Source organism: Rana temporaria, chromosome 9, assembly GCF_905171775.1.
Source record: "Rana temporaria chromosome 9, aRanTem1.1, whole genome shotgun sequence".
NCBI lineage: Eukaryota > Metazoa > Chordata > Amphibia > Anura > Ranidae > Rana > Rana temporaria.
Genome location: NC_053497.1, coordinates 102,629,657 through 102,648,924, shown reverse-complemented (window position 1 = coordinate 102,648,924; position 19,268 = coordinate 102,629,657). Strand labels below are relative to the sequence as shown.

Genomic DNA, 19,268 nt, shown 5'->3' with positions numbered 1-19,268 from the left:
TGGGGTTTTTATTTTAATTTTGTACCAAAAAAAAAAAAAAAATATGATATATTATATATAATAGCAAAAACAGAACACACATTACAAACAGCCATTTCCTGGACATATAACTGAACCAAACACACAACTGAAACAATCCCACCACAATAATGCCATGTAGAAGAGAGCTCTAGGTTTGCACACAGCAGTTGTGTCATTAGTGCACAAAGATATTCTAGATCAGGAAAGTTCTGGAATACGTATGACACTCCATGTTTAGAACAAGTCCAAATTTTATGATAGATTATATATATATATATATATATATATATATATATATATATACACATACATATATATATATATACACAAATTCTGAAGCAACAAGCCCTCCACATGAGTTGAGAAGTGGCAAGAAGAAGCACCCAGCAGCACAGACGTGGAGGTAAACACTCATTTGGATTTTATTGCTCTGCCATCAGCAGCTCTAGCTTCACATTATACCTTCTGCTTCAGATTGGGTGGAGCCTGACTGGCATGGCTCACCCCACTCCAGCCATAAGAATAAAAATGAATTTATGGTCCAAATCAGAAGTCTTGATGCTACATATCTCAGTAATATATTCTTCATTGAGTTCTCTTGATATGTATTCCAGAAGAGTTGCAGGTAGCCACCCTTATCCAAAACATAAGGCATCCTTTGGGTTCAGTGCAGCCGACTCCAGATGCGTTGAGCAAATAGTTTTTTTTAATGGCAGCCCCGAACTCAAATATGCTTTCAGATCTTTTCAGTATAAATAAATCTTTGTAAGATACAGTACCTTCCACCAGGAAACAATTTTACAGTTACTGAATTGTATTGGAGAATGATCCAAATCTTGTTGTGCTCTGTCCAGATTGAAAGTGAGATTCAATCTGTTCCAGACTTTTCCCCTTGGTCTCAGGGACGTAAAGAACCGTAAAAAGAACATTGAGGGCACAGATAGCTGCAAATAACCAGAATGTCCCATAGGAAGTCATTGAATCCTGCCAAAAGAGAGGGCTGTTAGAAGATTGTGTCATCCCAACCTCACATACATGGCTGAGGGATTAATAACTGGCGATGCTGTACATTGGCATGCGGTACTACGGAGGATGAGCTCAGGCATGTTCAGATACCAGTCTGAAGCCGCCACGGCTATCCTGCCAGGAAGTGGTCATTGCACAAAGCCAATCATAAGCGGTCAAGGTATTTACCACCCCCCAAGCCGAATGTACACCACTTGTATGGGTGTCACTGCAGGGAATGGAATGCCTTGGCCGCTTAGGATTGGCTTTGTGCAATGACCATTTCCTGGCAGGATAGCTCAGGTGGGTCTGGACTAGGATCTGAACACGTCTCATGACTTGCCCGAGCAGGACTTTTCCTAGCTAAACATCATTTAGTATTACATCTAACTTTTTAACACCACCTTTCTGCCCAAGAAAAGCTTGAAATTCAGCATCAATAAGATTTACTGGTTTAGTTCATACATAAAATGTAATAACATAATTAAGATTTCACAAATCCTCCAAAAATATGGACTAATGTACAGTAGCTTTTTGAAAAGCACCAATGTTTATTATACCTTTCTGGCTTTTGAATGAGAATAATTGCTTTACCCCTCAACCCACAATTACAAGAGATAAAATAGCTTATAGCAAGGCGTTAATACCTTGTTCTAAAAAGTAAAAATATAGGACTACACTAAAAGGTAATAAAAGTAAATTCATAGTGTATAATACATGAAGAGTAGCACTACAGACTTTCCATCACTACTGCTAACAGAAGTCTAATCTGACTGAACAATGGCTACTTTGTTCCAATATACTTAGACTTAGTATAAATCTGCCGACGCTGATAAATCTTACAGGCAGCAAACCTACCATCATGTCCTGAAACTCCTTTGTCACCAGGAAAGCGCAGCCCCAATTAGTAATGACACACACTCCACTGGCCACACCCCTTGCACGCAGAGGGAAGATCTCGGACATGACCAGCCAGGGAATGGGACCCCAGCCGATTGCAAAACCTGCAGAGAACCCAAAACATAGAACAGGCAACAAGGATCACTATCAGACCAATCAGAATTTTTTTTTCCATTTTTAAAAAGGACCCCCACCCACATGGATGGGGACAACATTACTCCCCCAATACCTCCCACTGGGGACACGTGCCTACCCTATTATTTCTGCTGGACATCACCCCCACAATTCCTTCCACTCAATGGTGGTTAGGGCAGGGAGTTGATGAAAAAGAGGCAACTGGTATGGTGGCAACTAAAGCCTGTAAGGGGTGAACAAAGTCAGATTTCTCTTCATGTTGGATTTTTTTTTTTTACGCTTAATGTACATATGATAAAGAAGAGTTTTGAAAGCTGGGTTTCTGACCTTTCTCAAATTGAGTGATGGGGACAGTGGATGCGGCCCTGCAAGCTTGGCTGTAAGGGTCAGGCACACTAGTCAGGGTGAGTCAGCAGGCAGGTGCGATGGTGCAAGTGGAGTGTACAGGTGAGCCGATTGGTGTTTGGTGCAAGGTGGAACAATGTTGAAAGCGAGAATGGGAGTTTGTCCAGAAAGCAAGTTATATGCTTTCCAGAGTAGGGGGAACAGATCGTGGGCGTAGTAGTGGGTGAAGTTCTTATTCAAAATTGTTAAATATACACTGGAGATCAAAATTAGAGAACAATTTATGTACACTTGATTATTTCAGAAACAATGTAATCTTCATTGCTCAACATTTGATTGATTTTTTGTTGTCGTTATACCATGCAAATTAGAACAGTGTTTTTCAAAACCACCAAGGCACTTCAACACGGAGAAAGCTTACAACTAAAATTTCTGAAGGTTACAACAAACAATTAGCAGGAAGTTGGTGGGGGGGCCTTGCTTTGAATGACTTCAGCACATCTGCTTTCACAGGACATCACTAGTCTCACACTACCTTGGCCCATTGAGATTCTGCGCATTATCCTGTCCCTTCTTGCATTTGTCTTTTTGGACGACCAACCCTCTTAGGGGAATTAAATGAGTTTGTGATGTTGTAAAGATGCAAAATTCTACAAAATCGCAGATTTGTAACAAACTTCCCTTGCTATGGCTGAAAGGATCATCCCTTTGGCCTTTATCTGGACAACCTGCTGCCGGAGGGTTTCAGTCACTTTAGAATGGCTCACCATCTTGCAAAGTCAGTGAAAACAAAAAAGTTAAGCAGCCCGTTAAACAGGGTTTGTCAGATAATAAAGAAATTAGCACAAGGTGGCAGATTAACACCAATAACTGGGAGGTATCTGAAATTGTTCAATTTTGATCAATGGTCTTTTTTTTTTCTTTTCTTTATCTCATTAAAAGTTTTTTACTTCGTGCTTCAAAATATATGTATATCGTGAAATATACTTAACAATCTGCCCTTTTAATCCGGATTATATCATTTCAAATAGGACAATAGGCAGTCACCTTGAAATTATAAATTGTTCTTTAATTTTGAGCTAAAAAAAAAAAAAAAAAAAAAAAAAAAAAGAAGAAGAAGAAGAAGAAGAAGAATGCTCAGCCTAAATTATGAAGCTAAAAAATTACAACATGAAACTAAGGGGGATACAAAATGACATTTTACAACAACGTGAATCTTGGTCTTGAAAGAACTGCAGCATTTTTTGGAAAATATGCCAGTGTGACCACTTACAGAATTCTCCCCACAGATTTTAGCTGCCCTAGACTGGTAAATTGTACAGTACACACACAGATGAAGCCTTGGTTGGCGAATACTCACCAGAAATAAAGAGGGCCATGCTGGCCAGGGGGAGCCATGCCAATTGCTCACCTGTGCCATCGGGCATAGCTGTCACAGGTAGGACACTGGAGGCATTCTGCGCATGCATCTCCATAATTTTAAAGTACACCCCAAACAGGGTGGCGCTGACAGCCATGATGGTACCTGAAGGGGGAGAAGACAGTATCAGTTGAACAACCAGTCAAATCAGAATGGTGGGAGAGGGGAGACTGTGGTACAGGGCAACAGGGAAGCCCCCTACCCGGGCAGAACAACTACATCAAAACTAACAGAACTCATTACTATGTAGCTTGTTGATCCTTTTTTTTTTGCAAAGCGGAGCTACAGGACAATTAAAAAAAAAAAAAAAAGAAAATTAATCCAGATGTGCATTAATACAAAGGAATCACTAAATGTATCACTAAAAGTATTTTTACATACAGCCAGCACAAGTACCTGAATATCAGCCTCCTGTAAAAAAAATAAAAAAAAAATGGAGTGCGAAGGTCAGCACTCTGAGCCAATCGTGGTGCTGTGGCTTTGAACCATGCTCCCAGTAAAATCATATTCCTAATATGTGCCTGCTGTACCATGTACTTGTATGAGAACATGTCCTGTTTGTGTTGCTTCCTTGGTGTGAAATCTCTGGTGTTCCTGTGAGTCCCTTGCTTTACTAATAAAAACTGACCACACTAAGCAGGAGAGCACATCATAGTCAGTTCTCTAGCTGTGCTGGGAACTCAGTGTGCTCTCCTCCAATGATCAAACTTGTCCTGACATGCCCCCACTGCACAGCCATTTACTGGGAAGCTCAGTGTGCTGCTTCTTCTATTTTTTTTTTTTTTTAAAGGCCTTTGGGTGTTTTTCAGATTTGGTGTTTACAAGACTAAAACATTTTTTTTGCTAGAAAATTAGTTAAAACCCACAAACATTATATATTTATTTTTTTCTAACACCCTAGAGAATAAAATGGCGATCATTGCAATACTTTTTGTCACACCATATTTGCGCAGCGGTCCTACAAGCGCACTTTTTTTGAAAAAAAAATCACTTTTTTGAATTAAAAAATAAGACAGCAATAAATTTGGCCCAATTTTTTTATATATTGTGAAAGATAATGTTACGCCGAGTAAAATGGTACCCAACATGTCACGCTTACAAATTGCGCCCGCTCGTGGCATGGCGTCAAACTTTTACCCTTAAAAATCTCGATAGGCGACGTTTAAAAAATTCTATAGGTTGCATTTTTTGAGTTACAGAGTAGGTATAATTATTGCTCTCGCTCTAACGATCGCGGCGATACCTCACTTGTGTCGTTAGAATACCGTTTTCATATGCGAGCGCTACTCGCGTATGCGTTCGCTTCTGCGCACAAGCTCGTCTGGACGGGGCGCTTTAAAAAAAAAATGTTTTTCTTATTTATTTTTATTTATTTTATTATTTTTTACACTGGAAAAAAAGTGATCACTTTTATTCCTATTACAAGGAATGTAAACATCCCTTGTAATAGAAAAATACATGACAGGTCCTCTTAAATATTAGATCTGGGGTCAAAAAGACCTCAGATCTCATATTTAGACTAAAATGCAAAAAAAAAAAATTAAAAAAAAAAAACAAATTTGAAACTGTCATTTTTTCAAATGACAAAAAAAATAAATGTTTCTTTAAGAGGCTGGGCGGGACTGACGTTTTGACGTCACTTCCGCCCAGCAGAGCTATGGGGACAGGCGAAGGAGATTTTTCCTTCAGTCTCGTCCCCAGTCACCAGCCGAGCGGTCCCGATCACCTCCGCCGCTACCGATGGCTCCCGCCGCCGATGACGGAGATCTCGCGGTGAATCCGCCGCGAAGACCGCCGTTATCGTTAACAGAACCACTGACACTAAAGTTTGATACCTCGGTTGTGGCAGCAGCTGCTGCCGTTACCGAGATATCAATCTTTAAAGTTAGGCCGTATAAAGACGTACGGCGGTTTGGAAGTGGTTAAGTGCAATGTGTTTGGGCGCCGAACAAAATGCACCATAGGAAGCGCCAGATCTATGCAAACACAAGATTGCAGAGGAGACTCTTCATTTGCAAGCTCTTGACTAGGGATGAGCTTCATGTTCAAGTCGAACCCATGTTCGAAGAATTACAAACGTTACTGGCCGTTCGCGACAAATTCGAGTGGCGTGTCACGGCCCATAATTCACTGCGGCATCGCAGTGCATTGCTGGCTGATGATTGGCCAGGCATGCACTATGACCCGCATGTTTGGCCAATCACAGCATGCAAAAAACGGAGAGGCTGCAGGTCTTCTCTAGGTAGATAGAGCAGGCAAGTCAGTTAAAGTTACAGTGTGTAGAGGATATATCTGCATCCCAGGTGTTGTATATATATTTATACACTGTATAGTTTAGCTAGACCAGCTCTTCCTAATTCACTGGCAGGCAGGTGATTGTGCTAGCTGCAGTATTCTCACGTGGTGTAGTGCCCGTGTTCTCTGCAGTTTGCACCTAAAGCTACTTGGTGTGTACTGCCCGTGTCCTCTGCAGTTTGCACCTAGGAGGACGAGGTGGCTGTGGATCATGTCATTCACCCAGAGGACTCCACACCGAATGCCTTAGCAAACCAATGTCGTATGGACTCCCTGATCCTGCAAAGCCTGCAGAAGGATCCTCGTATTTGTGCTATCAAGGAGAGGGATCATAACTGGCTGGCAACTCTCCTTGATCCACAGGTAGAAAGACCGCCGCTCCAGGTGAGCACAGGCAGGTGATCAAAGTCCACTCAGGAACCACACGGGTGCTGGCAATGCGTAGGATTATGCAGATAAGGAAGTGAATGGACAGCCGCACTCCAAGTAGGTCTTTTAAAAGAAGACGTGCTCTTTATTTAAAAGGAAAAATGCACAGCATACAACATACAACAGCACACAGTGGGGAGAACAGCTGTTCTCCCCACTGTGTGCTGTTGTATGCTGTGCATTTTTCCTTTTAAATAAAGAGCACGTCTTCTTTTAAAAGACCTACTTGGAGTGCGGCTCTCCTTGATCCACGTTACAAGAATAAGGTTGCGGACCTTATCTTGCCGGCGCAGAGGGAGCAGAAGATGAAACATCTTCGGGAGGCCTTGCAACGCGTTTCCAGAGACTGGGAGGTTACAAAATCCTGGTCAACGTGTTGCTGAGGCTTCGGTCAGTCACAGAAGGAGCGGTGGAGAAGGTGGCCGCCTGACCGATGCGTTCAGACAATTTTTAAGTCCGCAGCCCCAAGGTATGACCGGTTCCAGCAACCTCTGGCTTACTGGGTCTTGAGGATGGATCACTGGCCAGAGCTTGCACAGTACGCAATTGAGCTTCTGGCTTGTCCTGCATCCAGCGTTCTTTCAGAACGCACATTCAGTGCTGCTGGAGGCTTTGTAACCGATCACAGGGTGCGCCTCTCCACCGACTCGGTCGATCGACTGACCTTCATAAAAATGAATCAGGCTTGGATCACCACCAGCTACCAAGCACTTGATGCTGATGTAACTGAATATTTTTTTTTGAAATGTCAGATCCCTTCAAGACTGCCTATGCTGAGTGACTATCCTTTTCCTCAATGATCATGCTGATAGCTTGTAAGAACATTTTTGGAACATTTTTGGTTCTGGGCACCGCCACTAGTGGCCAAGGCCCAATTTTTCTGCCCCTGTTTAACAGGGGAGTGCAATTACAATTTTTGATGCAATACTTTGCAGCGGGCTCATTCCTGCGCTCCAACTAGAGTATCTGTGCGGGATTGCAGTGTTGTGGCACCAGCACCACCAAAGGCCCAGTTTTTCTGCCCCTGTTCAACAAGGGCATGTAATTACAATTCTTGATCTAATATTTCACAGCAGGGCCCATTCCTGTGCCCACCAAGAGTAACTGAGGGCTTACAGTGTTGTGGCACCAGCGCCAGCACCAAAGGCCCATTTTTTCTACCACTGTTCAACAATGGCATGTAATTAGAGTTCTTGATATAATAGTTCACACAGCAGGGCGTTCCAGCAATCGCCGCCCACCACGACTAACTGAGGGCTTACAGTGTTGTAGCAACACCAAGGGCCCAAATGTATGCAGAGTATATACGGCAGGCCCCTACTTTCAAACATCCAACTTACAAACAGGTAGTAAGAGGAAATCTACCCCTAGGAAGGGAAATTCTCTTCTGCAAGAGGTGTCTCCTGTCCACTGATGCTTTATCACCAATCCTTGTTTCGATAAAAAAAAAAAAAATCATTTGTCATTGGGACAGAAAATGAATTGCAATCTTCTGAACAGATGCACACAGACAGCAAAACAAATGTTACAGGGGTGATAACCCTTCTCTAGGTTTTCAGAAAAGCTTAAAAATAGATTTTATTGCTGGAGCTACACTTTAAAAAAAGTACCAGTTCACAATTACAAACAGATTCTACACAACAAACCTACAGTCCCTGTCTTGTTTGCACTGCCTGTATACTGCTGTTCAAAGTATATAGGGCCAAAGGGGCTGGTAATGACATGGGGGGAGGGGGGGCGGGGAAACCTATGCTATTTTTCTCAAGGATTTTATTGTATTTTTTTTTTTTTTTTTATAATCAGGAAACTGGTCCCAACGTACCACAGAAATAGTAACAAAACATCACATCAAAATGTTAAACAAGGCATTCGTGTGCAACATAAAGAGTATCCAGTACAACAGTTGCATTATAATATCTTCAGGTATACACACCCCTGAATGTGTGACAAGATAACACAGGGAAAAACGTGTGTCTCCCCCCCATCTCCCTGGACACTTGCGAGCCTGTCACCCAGTCTCCCATGGCAAGCTGTTTGCCATGTTGCACGGAGAAAAGGTAGGGGTGGGTCTGCACCCCTTGATCAGTGAGTCGTCGGTTTGCTTAGCCAACCCCTCTAAAGGCTTGGCCTTCTGCTGAATATTTGAAAATATTCCAAAGTTGCCACGTCTTGGAGTAGGATTCACTCCTATCATGGCTTGTGAGGACAAGATCTTCCATTAGGCTGATCTCATCAACCTTTTTAAGCCACATTGCAATGGTCGGTGGGTTAGGAGATTTCCACAGGAGTGGAATGCAGACCTTAGCTGCATCTAGTAGGTGTCTGACCACCGATTTTTTGAAAATACCGGATGGGATGTCGGTGGAGTGCAAGAGAAAGTATGCTGGGTTGTCTGGAACCTGACGATCTGTTTCATCCATATTGCAGGGACCAGACATTACATTAAAGCCGCAAGCAGTTTTAAATTACTTTTTTCTTATAGTAATCCCATTTTGTGCAGGGACAGTTCTAAACACGTGCCACTTCCCAGGCATACAATTGACACCCAGCAGGTACGATATTTAAAAGGAATTTTTCTTTTCTTTTTTTTCCCCACTTTAAACATCATTAAAATCACTGCTCCAGAAAAAAAACGACCGTTTTAAAAAAAAAAAATTTCCATTGATACATGTTCCCCGGGGCAAGACCCGGGTTCTCAAACCCGTTTTCCGACAATAACTTGCATATTGGGCTTTAAAATGAGCACTTTTGAATTCGAATGTTAGAGTCCCATTGACGTCAATGGGGTTCTAAATGTTCAGGCGAACGTTCGGTCCGTTCAAAGGTTCTGGTGCGAACCGAACGGGGGGAGGAGTCCTCGGCTCATCCCTACTCTTGACCCGCTTTGTGGCACACTTCATCGAGCCGGACAACTTCCGCCCGTAGTATCACTACGGTTGGGTGCCATGTTCTCCGAGTGACTACGTCACTTCTGAAGAGGTGTCCCGGCCCGCAATGTGTCCCCGCTGAACGGCCGACCCACCAGCTGCCGTTGCTTCTGAGTAAATCTCCCCTCAGTGATTTCCTGCACACTCACTCTGTACCCATCAGCCCTCCAATCCAGCCCCCAACCTCAACTTACAGTGGCCTGAGAGAAGCCAGAGCCGAAGCACAGCCTATGCCGACAGCGCAGAGAGGGGAGCCGAGCTGCAGTCTGAGGAAAGTTTGTGCAGATAAGCAGGTAGCCTTTCATGTCAAGATACAGGACAGATTTGTTTGCAGGGGACATGAGATATTGACAAGTAGGGTCAGAAGAGTGTGTGTGGGGTGAAGGGGAGAGTGGGTTACCAAGTCTGTTGTCTCCCTATAGCTAATACACATCTCTCAAGCTGGCACACATTCACTGTTAACCACTTTCTATCCAGGCCAATTTTGACACTTCTCTCCTACATGTAAAAATCTTTTTTTTTTTTGCTAGAAAAAAAAAAAACTCAGAACCCCCAAAAACATTACATATGTTTTTTTAGCAGAGACCCTAGAGAATGAAATTGCGATCGTTGCAACTCTATCTCGGACGGTATTTGTGCAGCACATTTTCAAAACACAGTTTTTTTTCATTTAAAAAAAAAATAAACAGTAAAGATAGCCCAATTGTTTTTGTAGAATGTGAAAAATTATGTTACGCCGAGTAAATAGATACCCAACATGTCATGCTTCAACATTGTGCACGCTTAATTTTTTTTTACATGTTTAGTTAGAGGTCTGGCGCTAGAATTTTGTGGCAATACCTCACGCTGTTTACATATGTGGGCGAGACTTACGCATGCGTTTTTTTTATTGTTAATTTTACTTTAATTTTTCCAGTTTGACGCTTTTTTACATGTTTTTTTTTTTTTTTTTAAATCACTTTTATTCCCATGACAAGGAATGTAAACATCCCTTGTAATAGGAATATGGAATGACAGGTCCTCTTTACAGAAAGATATGAGGTCAATAAGTCCCCACATCTCATCTCTAGGATGGGTAATCTGAAATAAAACAAAAAATAAAAAATTATTATTAATAAATATCTCGGCTTCCCAGACGAGGCGGTGACATTTTTTCAAATGCAGAGGCCGGGCGTGACATCATAACATCGCGCCCTGCCTCCGATCATAAATACTCCAGGAATTGTATACCCTGATCTGTAATGTTGAGCTATATACTCTGACTTATGATGCTGGGGCTGTATACTCCTGACACTATGGGTGGAAGCAAGTGGAATACAGGGGACGAAGTGGGTAGATTCAATAACGGGTGGGGTTTATGAGAAGTGGGAGTGGTCAAAAGGGAAGGGTGGGGTCTGGCACCCCACCCATCCTAAAATGTCACCAGCGGCCAGTGACAGCAACCATTTAGTTAGTTCCTTATCGGTTATGAGTGTAGGGGCACCAAGCGTACTTCTTACCCTGCCAAATCGATGTCTGATTTTTCCACAGCCTTAGTAGAGGCTGGGCCCCTGGTCAATGTTACCATCTCTGGCTCAGACTCAGGGTCCCCTTTCTCTAAGATTAGATGGTTTTTGAGGAATCACAGTCTTCTGACATTACCTCAGAATTACAAGAAACCATTTTGGCCCTCATTGATGCAGTACATACCACCCTGAAAATGGCTTGCTGTCAATATTCTTGGGTCTTCTATAACTCCTACAGGTGCAAATACCTTTCCAATGTTTCTGCTTATTCAGGTAATCCTCCATTAAGATTGGAGACACTATACCCACCACCTTCTGCCAGTGGCCCACCTTATTAGGGAAACCACTAGACAAGTAGAGGGTGTTACTTTTAAGGATTCTACTGATCAGCATCTAAAATTCCTCTTTAAACAAGTTCATGTTGTTGTGCCCTACCATGCACTGTATTCTAGCTATGACCTTAATCTGACAAATTGCGGTGGAACAGATTTTCTCCAGGGGCAACATCTTCTATAGATCGGTCAGTGTTAAGCTTGGTTCAAGCCTATTGAATCTGTAGTTCTCATTATTCACAGAGGAGAACCCCTGGTTATCCCCTGCCTGAAAGCTGTACTTTTTCCTAATGGTCATGCTGAATCAAAATCTAAGAGGGCACAGGGACCACTGGTCACACCTTGGAGGTGAATCGGTCCTTCTCAGAATTCCTCCTGGGCAGCCCTTGCTTTTTTGGAGGTTGATGTTTGCCCTGGCAGTTCTTCCAAGTTATGCACCCCGCTTCTCCTTGGACCTAGGGGGTTGAGTGAGCCGAGCCTTCTCTAGCTAGGGAGACTCAAGCCTTTCCTTATGAGAACTTCAATTTCAGCTCCTCTGTCCTAACTCAGGACTTGAATGGATGTTCCTTCTCCATGTTGCTGATCAATGTACATATTTGCACTTACACCATGAATCTTCACATGTCAAATATTTTTTTTTTCTGAGTACATTGTGTTGGGGCCATGCAGGCTTTGTCAGGCATATTATGGATGATCACATGCCTGACAAAAGTGTCATGTGCAGCCCCGAAAAGTTGCAATCTTCTGCTGTGATCACTTAGAATAAAACCTTTGGGCGTTTTTGGAAGATCCATGGTGTGCTGGATGTACATTGATCTGTCACGCTTCCAGGCTCCAGCGGCCTATTGCACCTATTCTTAACTCATTAACTGCCACAGACACAAAAACTGTCAGAAGCACGTAGGGGTTTTACACACACCCCCAGTAGCTGCAGCCACCGGTACTGTGGGTAAATCCAACAAGCTATCGGTCTTGTGGTTTAGAAGTACAAAAATCTATTTTTTTTTTTTTTATAAAACATACATTTACACAGGGTGCTTTCTGACCCTGGAGTCGGTTCACACTAGGGCGACACGACTTCCAGCGCGACTTTTTAGAGGCGACTCCGACACGACTTGAGCATGAACCACAGGGCGATCTGGGGCGATTTACAACACAACTTGAAGTCGTCTCCAGGACAGGAGACTTTCCAGTGGCCAATCAAACAATCAGCTCTAGGGGAGGGAGGGGGAGGGAGAGGTTTGCCTGAGAAATGTATGTTATCTTCCTGGAAAGCCACTTCAGTTAAGACCGTGATCAGACTTGGATCAGACTTTCATTGAAATCAATGGGTACAAATCGCCTACAAGTCAGATTGAAGTAGTACATGAACTTCTTTTGAAGTCGGAGCGACTCAAGTCCTGTGTATTAAAACCGCTCCCATTTACTTGCATTGTTTTTCTCGACAGCGCGACTTGGGACGACGTGAGGCGACTTCAAGTCGGATCCCAAGTCGCCCCAGTGTGAACCGGCTCTTAAAGTCTTTAAAGGTCTGTGTGCTAAGAGACGGAAGAGTTGCGCGTCTCTGGCTTGAGTCATTTAGACTTGCCATTTGATCTCCTGTTTTAAAAAGGGGTTTTAAAGGTTCATTTTTTTTTTTTTTTTTTTTTTAATAGTTTCCTTTAACCTAGTGCATTGTTGGTTCACTTACCTTTTTCTTTCGATTTCTCTTCTAAATGTCCCCCCCCCCCCTTGTCTGAATTTCTCACTTCCTGTAAGCTTGCCCCCATCATCCGAGCTGTTCTGGCTGGGGGTTAGTCAGCCGGAACAGCTTACGGAAAAAAGGAACAGGAAATGAGAAATTCAGACAAAGAAAACAAAGAATAAAAGGAACCTATTTAGAAAAATAAAAAAATGAACCTTTACAACCCCTTTAATGTCAGAAAACTCAAAAGCTGCACCTGGTGAATATGAAATTCATATCTACACAGCAACAACTGGTAAAGTATTGTTATTACAAGCAAAGTCACATACACTGTGTGTACCTGAGAGGAGGTGAAGCAAGTACCTGCTGTCCACCCAGCGGGAATAAAACAAGTTTTTGGCAATAGTACTGCTTACACAATGCAGTGTTCTCATTACTGGTCACAGGGGCTGGATTGTATTGGAACCATTTCATATAAAAGAACAAAGTAAATATACCTGAAATAATTAATAGAATTTTTCTTCCTGCCCTGTCCATGATGAGAGCCGCCACAGCCGTGAACACCACCTGGATCAACCCTACAATGACAGAGGCCAGGCTGCTGTTCTGAAAAATATTTAGAGAAATAGTGCAGTCATGGAGCCATTTAGTGTGGTCAATCCCATTACTGTACCCCTGGAGGCACCACATACCTTGAAATTAGCTTCTTCGAAGATCATGTCAGCATAGAACATAATCGCGTTGATGCCAGTGAACTGTTGGAAAAACATTAGGAAAATCCCAATGAGGAATGGCTTATAAATGGATGGATTCCAGAGATCTGTCACCTTCAGACTACCTTCCTGGATGGACACAAAAGTGGATGATTACGTACGGCAGCCATGAACAACAATTTTCTCATGGATCACAAAGAGAGAAGGCTACCTTCTGGTCTGCACTGGACTCAATCTGTCGGTACTCCCATTCATGGTCTACATTTGGCCCCCGCAGAAAGCTGAGCGCAGACAAGGCCTCGGCCCGCTTGTTTTGACTGATAAGGTACCGTGGGGTCTCTGGCATGAAGATCATAAATAGTGCCATAATGACAGGTGGCACGGAGCAGAGCACTGCAAGCCAGCGCCAATCCAGGAACATTCCTGCAGGAAACAAGACATTGCTGCAGACAATGAGACACACTAAACATTGCCTCCTCCAGTCCACCACTACCTTATACCTGCAATGTAGGATCCAACAATTCCAGTGACCACCATCAACTGCACACAAGAGCCCAGCAGCCCTCGAACTCTAGGGTGGGAAGTCTCCGATATATATACCTACAAGATAGAATAGTAATTGAGAGAGGGCTTCTTCTGCCATAACACAGGGGTATTCCATGCAATGACATGCTGCGTGTCCGCCATACACAACACCATTTCTGGTTTGAACATTCGGCCGTTTGACACAAAATGTGGCAAATTTCAAGGGGTATGAATACTTTTTTACAGCAATGTAGGTACAAGGATAGCTTTTCTGATATAAACTATTGCAGAGTATGGAGACATTTTGTAAACAGTTTTATCATACAAGAAATATGAACCAGCTGTGCCACTGAGGTTTCCAATACAGTTCTATAAAGTGTGACAGCGCAAAAATAACAAATGCTCCAGATTTTTTCTTCATCATAACAATTTGATTTTTTTTTCTCCAAATATAGACCTAAAATTTGGTCAAATAATTTAGTGCGAAAGTTGTATGAGTAATGACATGATGCAAATAATGTACTGCACCTTGCTACAGTTGGCAAAGCTGGGGTTCAAATACCAAATACACCTGAATTACAATTCATATTGCATTTCTTCAATGGTAAATTATGAATAAATGTGCAATCATGCAAAAATAAAGTGCAAGGAAAATTATGTAAACAACATGACTCCCTAAATCCTCCAGTGGCAATCACTCAGTGCTCCCCTTTCAGATCCACAAATAGGATTTTTATAACAGCTTACCTGTAAAATCCTTATCTTGGAGTACATAACGGGACACAGAGTCTAGTAATTACTAAGTGGGTTATATTCCACCTTCAGGCGCTGGACACTGGTATAATCAATTAGACAGGAAATTTCCTCCCTTTATAACCCCTCCCATACTGGGAGCACCTCAGTTTTTGTAGCAAAGCAATAGGTGTCCCAATATCCCCAAACAAGAGGGGTGGGAGCTCCATGTCCCGTGATGTACTACTCCAAGATAAGGATTTTACAGGTAAGCTGTTCTAAAAATCCTATTTTCTTTATCGTACATCACGGGACACAGAGCCTAGTAATTACTAAGTGGGACATCCCAAAGCAATGCTTACTGAGGGGAGGGAGACACAAATAACGCAGACCGCCATCAGACGTGAGGACCTATACTGCTGCCTGCAGCATACTGCGCCAAAAAGCGGCATCCTCTTGCCATCTTATATTTACTTGATAGAAATTAGTGAACGTAAGCACTGACGACCAAGTTGCGGCCTTGCAAATATGAGTCATAAAGGCTTGGTAATGCAACACGCATGAAGCGCTTACTATCCTGGTAGGGTTCACACTAAAACAAACAGGGGGAAACCCTCTCTTTAAAACCACAAGCCTGAAAAATAACCTGATGAATCAACATAGAAAACAGTTGATTTAGACGCTGCTCAACAGACCGGCTAACACTGAGCTTTCATTCCTGGAGAGCATGTTAAAGCCGAGTTCCACCTAAAAATGGAACTTCCGCTTAACCCACTCCTCGCCCCCTTACATGCCACATTTGGCATGTAATTTTTTTGGGGAGGGAGTGGGGGCTTCAGGAGAAGGGGACTTCCTGTCCCACCTCCTCCTTCCGCCGAGGGGCTGGTAAGGCGATTAGCTTAATCGCCTTATTGCAGCCCCTCCCTGTAGGCGAGCGCCTGTCCAATCGGACGGCGCTGCTCGCGCATGCGCAGTGGGTGCCTGGCCGTGAAGCCGAAAGCGGTCACTGCCGGGTGCCCACACTAGGAATGAAGATGCCGGCCGGCGAGGAGCGGAGCCCCGGCCGGCGCGTCGCTGGAGCAGGTAAGTGTCTGTTTATTAAAAGCCAGCAGCTACACTTTTTGTAGCTGCTGACTTTTAATAAACTTAAAAAAAAGGCTGGAACACCCCTTTAAGCGAAACACCAGGTATGTCTCTTTACTGTACCTCTAGTGGTGGAAAGCAGATAAGACATTCAGCTACTCATGGAAGACAATCCTTAAAGCGGGGGTTCCGTGGGTTTTCGTTTTTTTTTTTATGGCTTCTGCCGCTCTTACCTTGTAAAAGTTATCACTCATCTGTCCCAGTCTTTTAGCCCGCTCCCTTACTAATCGCTAGAAAAGAAGATTTTTAAAAATCCGTGATGGACGTTTCCATCTTTACTGTGGGCACTGTGAAGCCCAGCTGCTGTTCCTTCCGGGATGCGGTGAATGCTGACGTCCCAGCATTCACTGCTCTATCCCGCACATGTGTAGTGTTGACGGCGAGCGTCGCCGTCAACACTGCACTGTTGCCATCACAACGGCCGGCGTAGTCACGTGACCCGCGAGATATCGCGGGGATTTCAGCACATCGCGTCTCCTGGGATTCTCAGGACTCACTCCCAGGAGACATAGCGCTGGTCGGGAGAATTTGAAATCCACGCCCACTCCTGCGGGGAAAAGTGAGTGACAGCTCACAAAAGGCTCGGGTACAAAGGTAAGGACGGCGATTAAAAAAAAAAAAAAAGGATTCCGCTACTATCAATGGCTGGTGGTTTTAGACAAAGTTATAATTTAGGGTGAACCTCCGCTTTAAAGGTATTTACTTAGGATTGTCTTCACTTACCTTATCCCCGCTGCAGGATACTGCTGAGTACAGACAGACCCAATCTTCACCCATCACCACGGGCTAAGTCAACAGACCTTTAGGGACCGGGGTCCATGGTCAAGATCACCACACCCCTGGACCTGTATCGCACCCTGCCAGAAAACTTTTGGTATTGGGTCTGACCAAAGCACTGAAACCCAGGAGCCAGCCCTCCGAAGAGAGGCATTACAGGCAAAAACCTTGTGCTTCGGATACGAGGCCCCAGGTACCATTCACTTTATCCCAAGGCACCTTGGATGGATCCGTTTTATGGAGGCCATTTAAATCCAGCATGGATCCCTCCAGTGGAGCACCTCAGAGCACATCTTCACTCGTGACCAACACCTTAGACACCGGCGAAAAAAACTGAGGTGCTCCCAGTATAGGAGGGGTTATATAGGGAGGAAACTTCCCGTCTAATTGATTAAACCAGTGTCCAGCACCTGAAGGTGGAAAATAACCCACTTAGTAATTACTAGGCTCTGTGTCCCGTTATGTACGATAAAGAAATAGCCTCTTACCAGAATATGAGATCTAAAATGGGTCAATAGTCACTTAAGTGAGCTTCATCTCCCATTTTAGGTCTGGGCTACCTCAGTTTTCAACAGCCCTTTGATGATATTCATAGGACGCACCAAATAGACTTCTTCTTAGCAGTATTCAGACCAGATAAATGGCAAGGCAACAAGAAGAGGAACTACTCATTACGCAACATCTAATGTAAATGAACAAATGTTTATTTAAGATTATACATACAGCAGCAAGGATAAAACAAGCATTGGAATATACAATTCATCCTACATGGGTGTGCTGACATTACCACTATTTCCCAAGCCTTGACTGACGTAGGTTTTGTCCTAACAGATGTCTATGAGGCAGTCCATGCCATTTATCTGATCTGAATATTGCTAAGGAGAAGTCTATGTGGTGCTTCCTACTAATACCATCAAAGTGCAGTGGTTTTTCACAGGGCAGCTCAGAACCTCCTCTTCACAGGTCCTCTTGGGCTCTCCTGGACCCTACCTCCTGTCGAGTCCCCCCATAGAAAATGGCTTACTATGGGGGCACCCGACCCCCGGTCATACACAGAGCCCATGGTTCAGCCCCACCCTCTCTCTGAATGGCTAACTGACTTGGATTGACAGCAGCGTGAGCCAAAGGCACCACTGCTGTGTCTCAACCACTTTAACTTATATTACTAAATTGTTTACAGGAGAGGACTAGGCAGAAACATGTTAGATAAAGAGTTGAACTGCCCCGCCCAGGGGGCGGTCCCTCCAGACATAACCCTCCTCACTGCAGCTCACTTCCCTGACAATAACCCTAAAAATATTGTATTAATAATACAATTTAGCCTAAAGGCAACTTTATCCTGTCAGTTTATGATGCTCATACACACAAGACTAAAAATTTACAAATCCCAGATGCAGCTGGTACCTGACGTTTCTGAGCATATTCTACTGCTGTCCTGGATCATAAATGAGATTAACTGCTTCCTGAAATATGTTTAAAAGGTGTCTTCATTGCTTTACATAATGACTGGAAACTTACAGGTACTACCAATGAAGTTATGCCACTGGCCAACCCAGAAACCAGTCGTCCTCCCAGTAACATCCAGACATTCTGTGCGGATATGATCAAGGTGAAGCCCAAAACAAATGGGATAGAGCAGATCATAAGCGTGACCTTTCGGCCTATCCGGTCCACCATCCAGCCTCCAAACAGTCCTCCAACGGCAGCTCCAATGGTGACAATAGACTGACCAGAAAATAGAGAAAAAAAAAAACACAAAAACACACATGGTGCTTATCCAATAACCGACAGAAGCCAATCAGAATGTTGTTTGTTATAGGCAGTGAGAATGTTATCAGTGCAGTGTATAGTCTGTGCAGTCACCATAACACTAACTAAAACTGCATATTGGAGAGTTACTAGAATGGCATATGCTGGGCTCTAAGAAATAATGAATCTATGTGATAAAGACATGGCATTATCAGCAATTCAGCAATCAGGATCAACAAAAGATAACAGAAATATTAATTCACGGATCAGTTGACACATAATTCCACATTGGCCAGCAGCAATTGGTAACTACTAATGTTGGTATGTGTATAATGCCTGCCAGAGAGTAAGGTGCTGATTTCTCACTTATTTGTGACCTTCACACTAATTTATGACAACCATCAGCACATGACAGATACTGTAGCTGCACTTCCCATTTCTTCACCCCAAAGATATGATGACAAGGAACAAAATCTGACTCTAAATTTCTCTGGGAAAAATGTCACAACTCTACAGGACTTATGCCCTGTACACACCACCGGTTTTCCTGACATACCAAAACCCAACATTTCCCCCCCCCCCCCGATGAGATTCCTCTCAAGCCTGCCTTGCACACACGTTCAGTCAAAAA

General features: G+C 43.4%; 1 protein-coding gene across 3 annotated transcripts in view; it reads right to left on the bottom strand.

The window, feature by feature from the left end:
* Positions 1–419: 419 nt before the first annotated feature.
* SLC2A8 (solute carrier family 2 member 8) overlaps positions 420–19,268 on the bottom strand; it is a 24,394-nt gene continuing 5,545 nt past the window's right edge. For 2 of the 3 annotated variants that reach the window (XM_040324013.1, XM_040324014.1), the window contains exons 4-11: positions 18,407–18,613; positions 14,212–14,311; positions 13,923–14,134; positions 13,691–13,840; positions 13,496–13,604; positions 3,767–3,931; positions 1,885–2,030; positions 420–1,005 (exon numbers count right to left, since the gene is read on the bottom strand). In XM_040324013.1, the coding sequence (XP_040179947.1) occupies positions 826–1,005; positions 1,885–2,030; positions 3,767–3,931; positions 13,496–13,604; positions 13,691–13,840; positions 13,923–14,134; positions 14,212–14,311; positions 18,407–18,613 (1,269 nt within the window). In that variant the 3' untranslated portion in view covers positions 420–825. The remainder of the gene's footprint in view (positions 1,006–1,884; positions 2,031–3,766; positions 3,932–13,495; positions 13,605–13,690; positions 13,841–13,922; positions 14,135–14,211; positions 14,312–18,406; positions 18,614–19,268) is intronic. The other variant, XM_040324015.1, reaches the window with a different exon arrangement.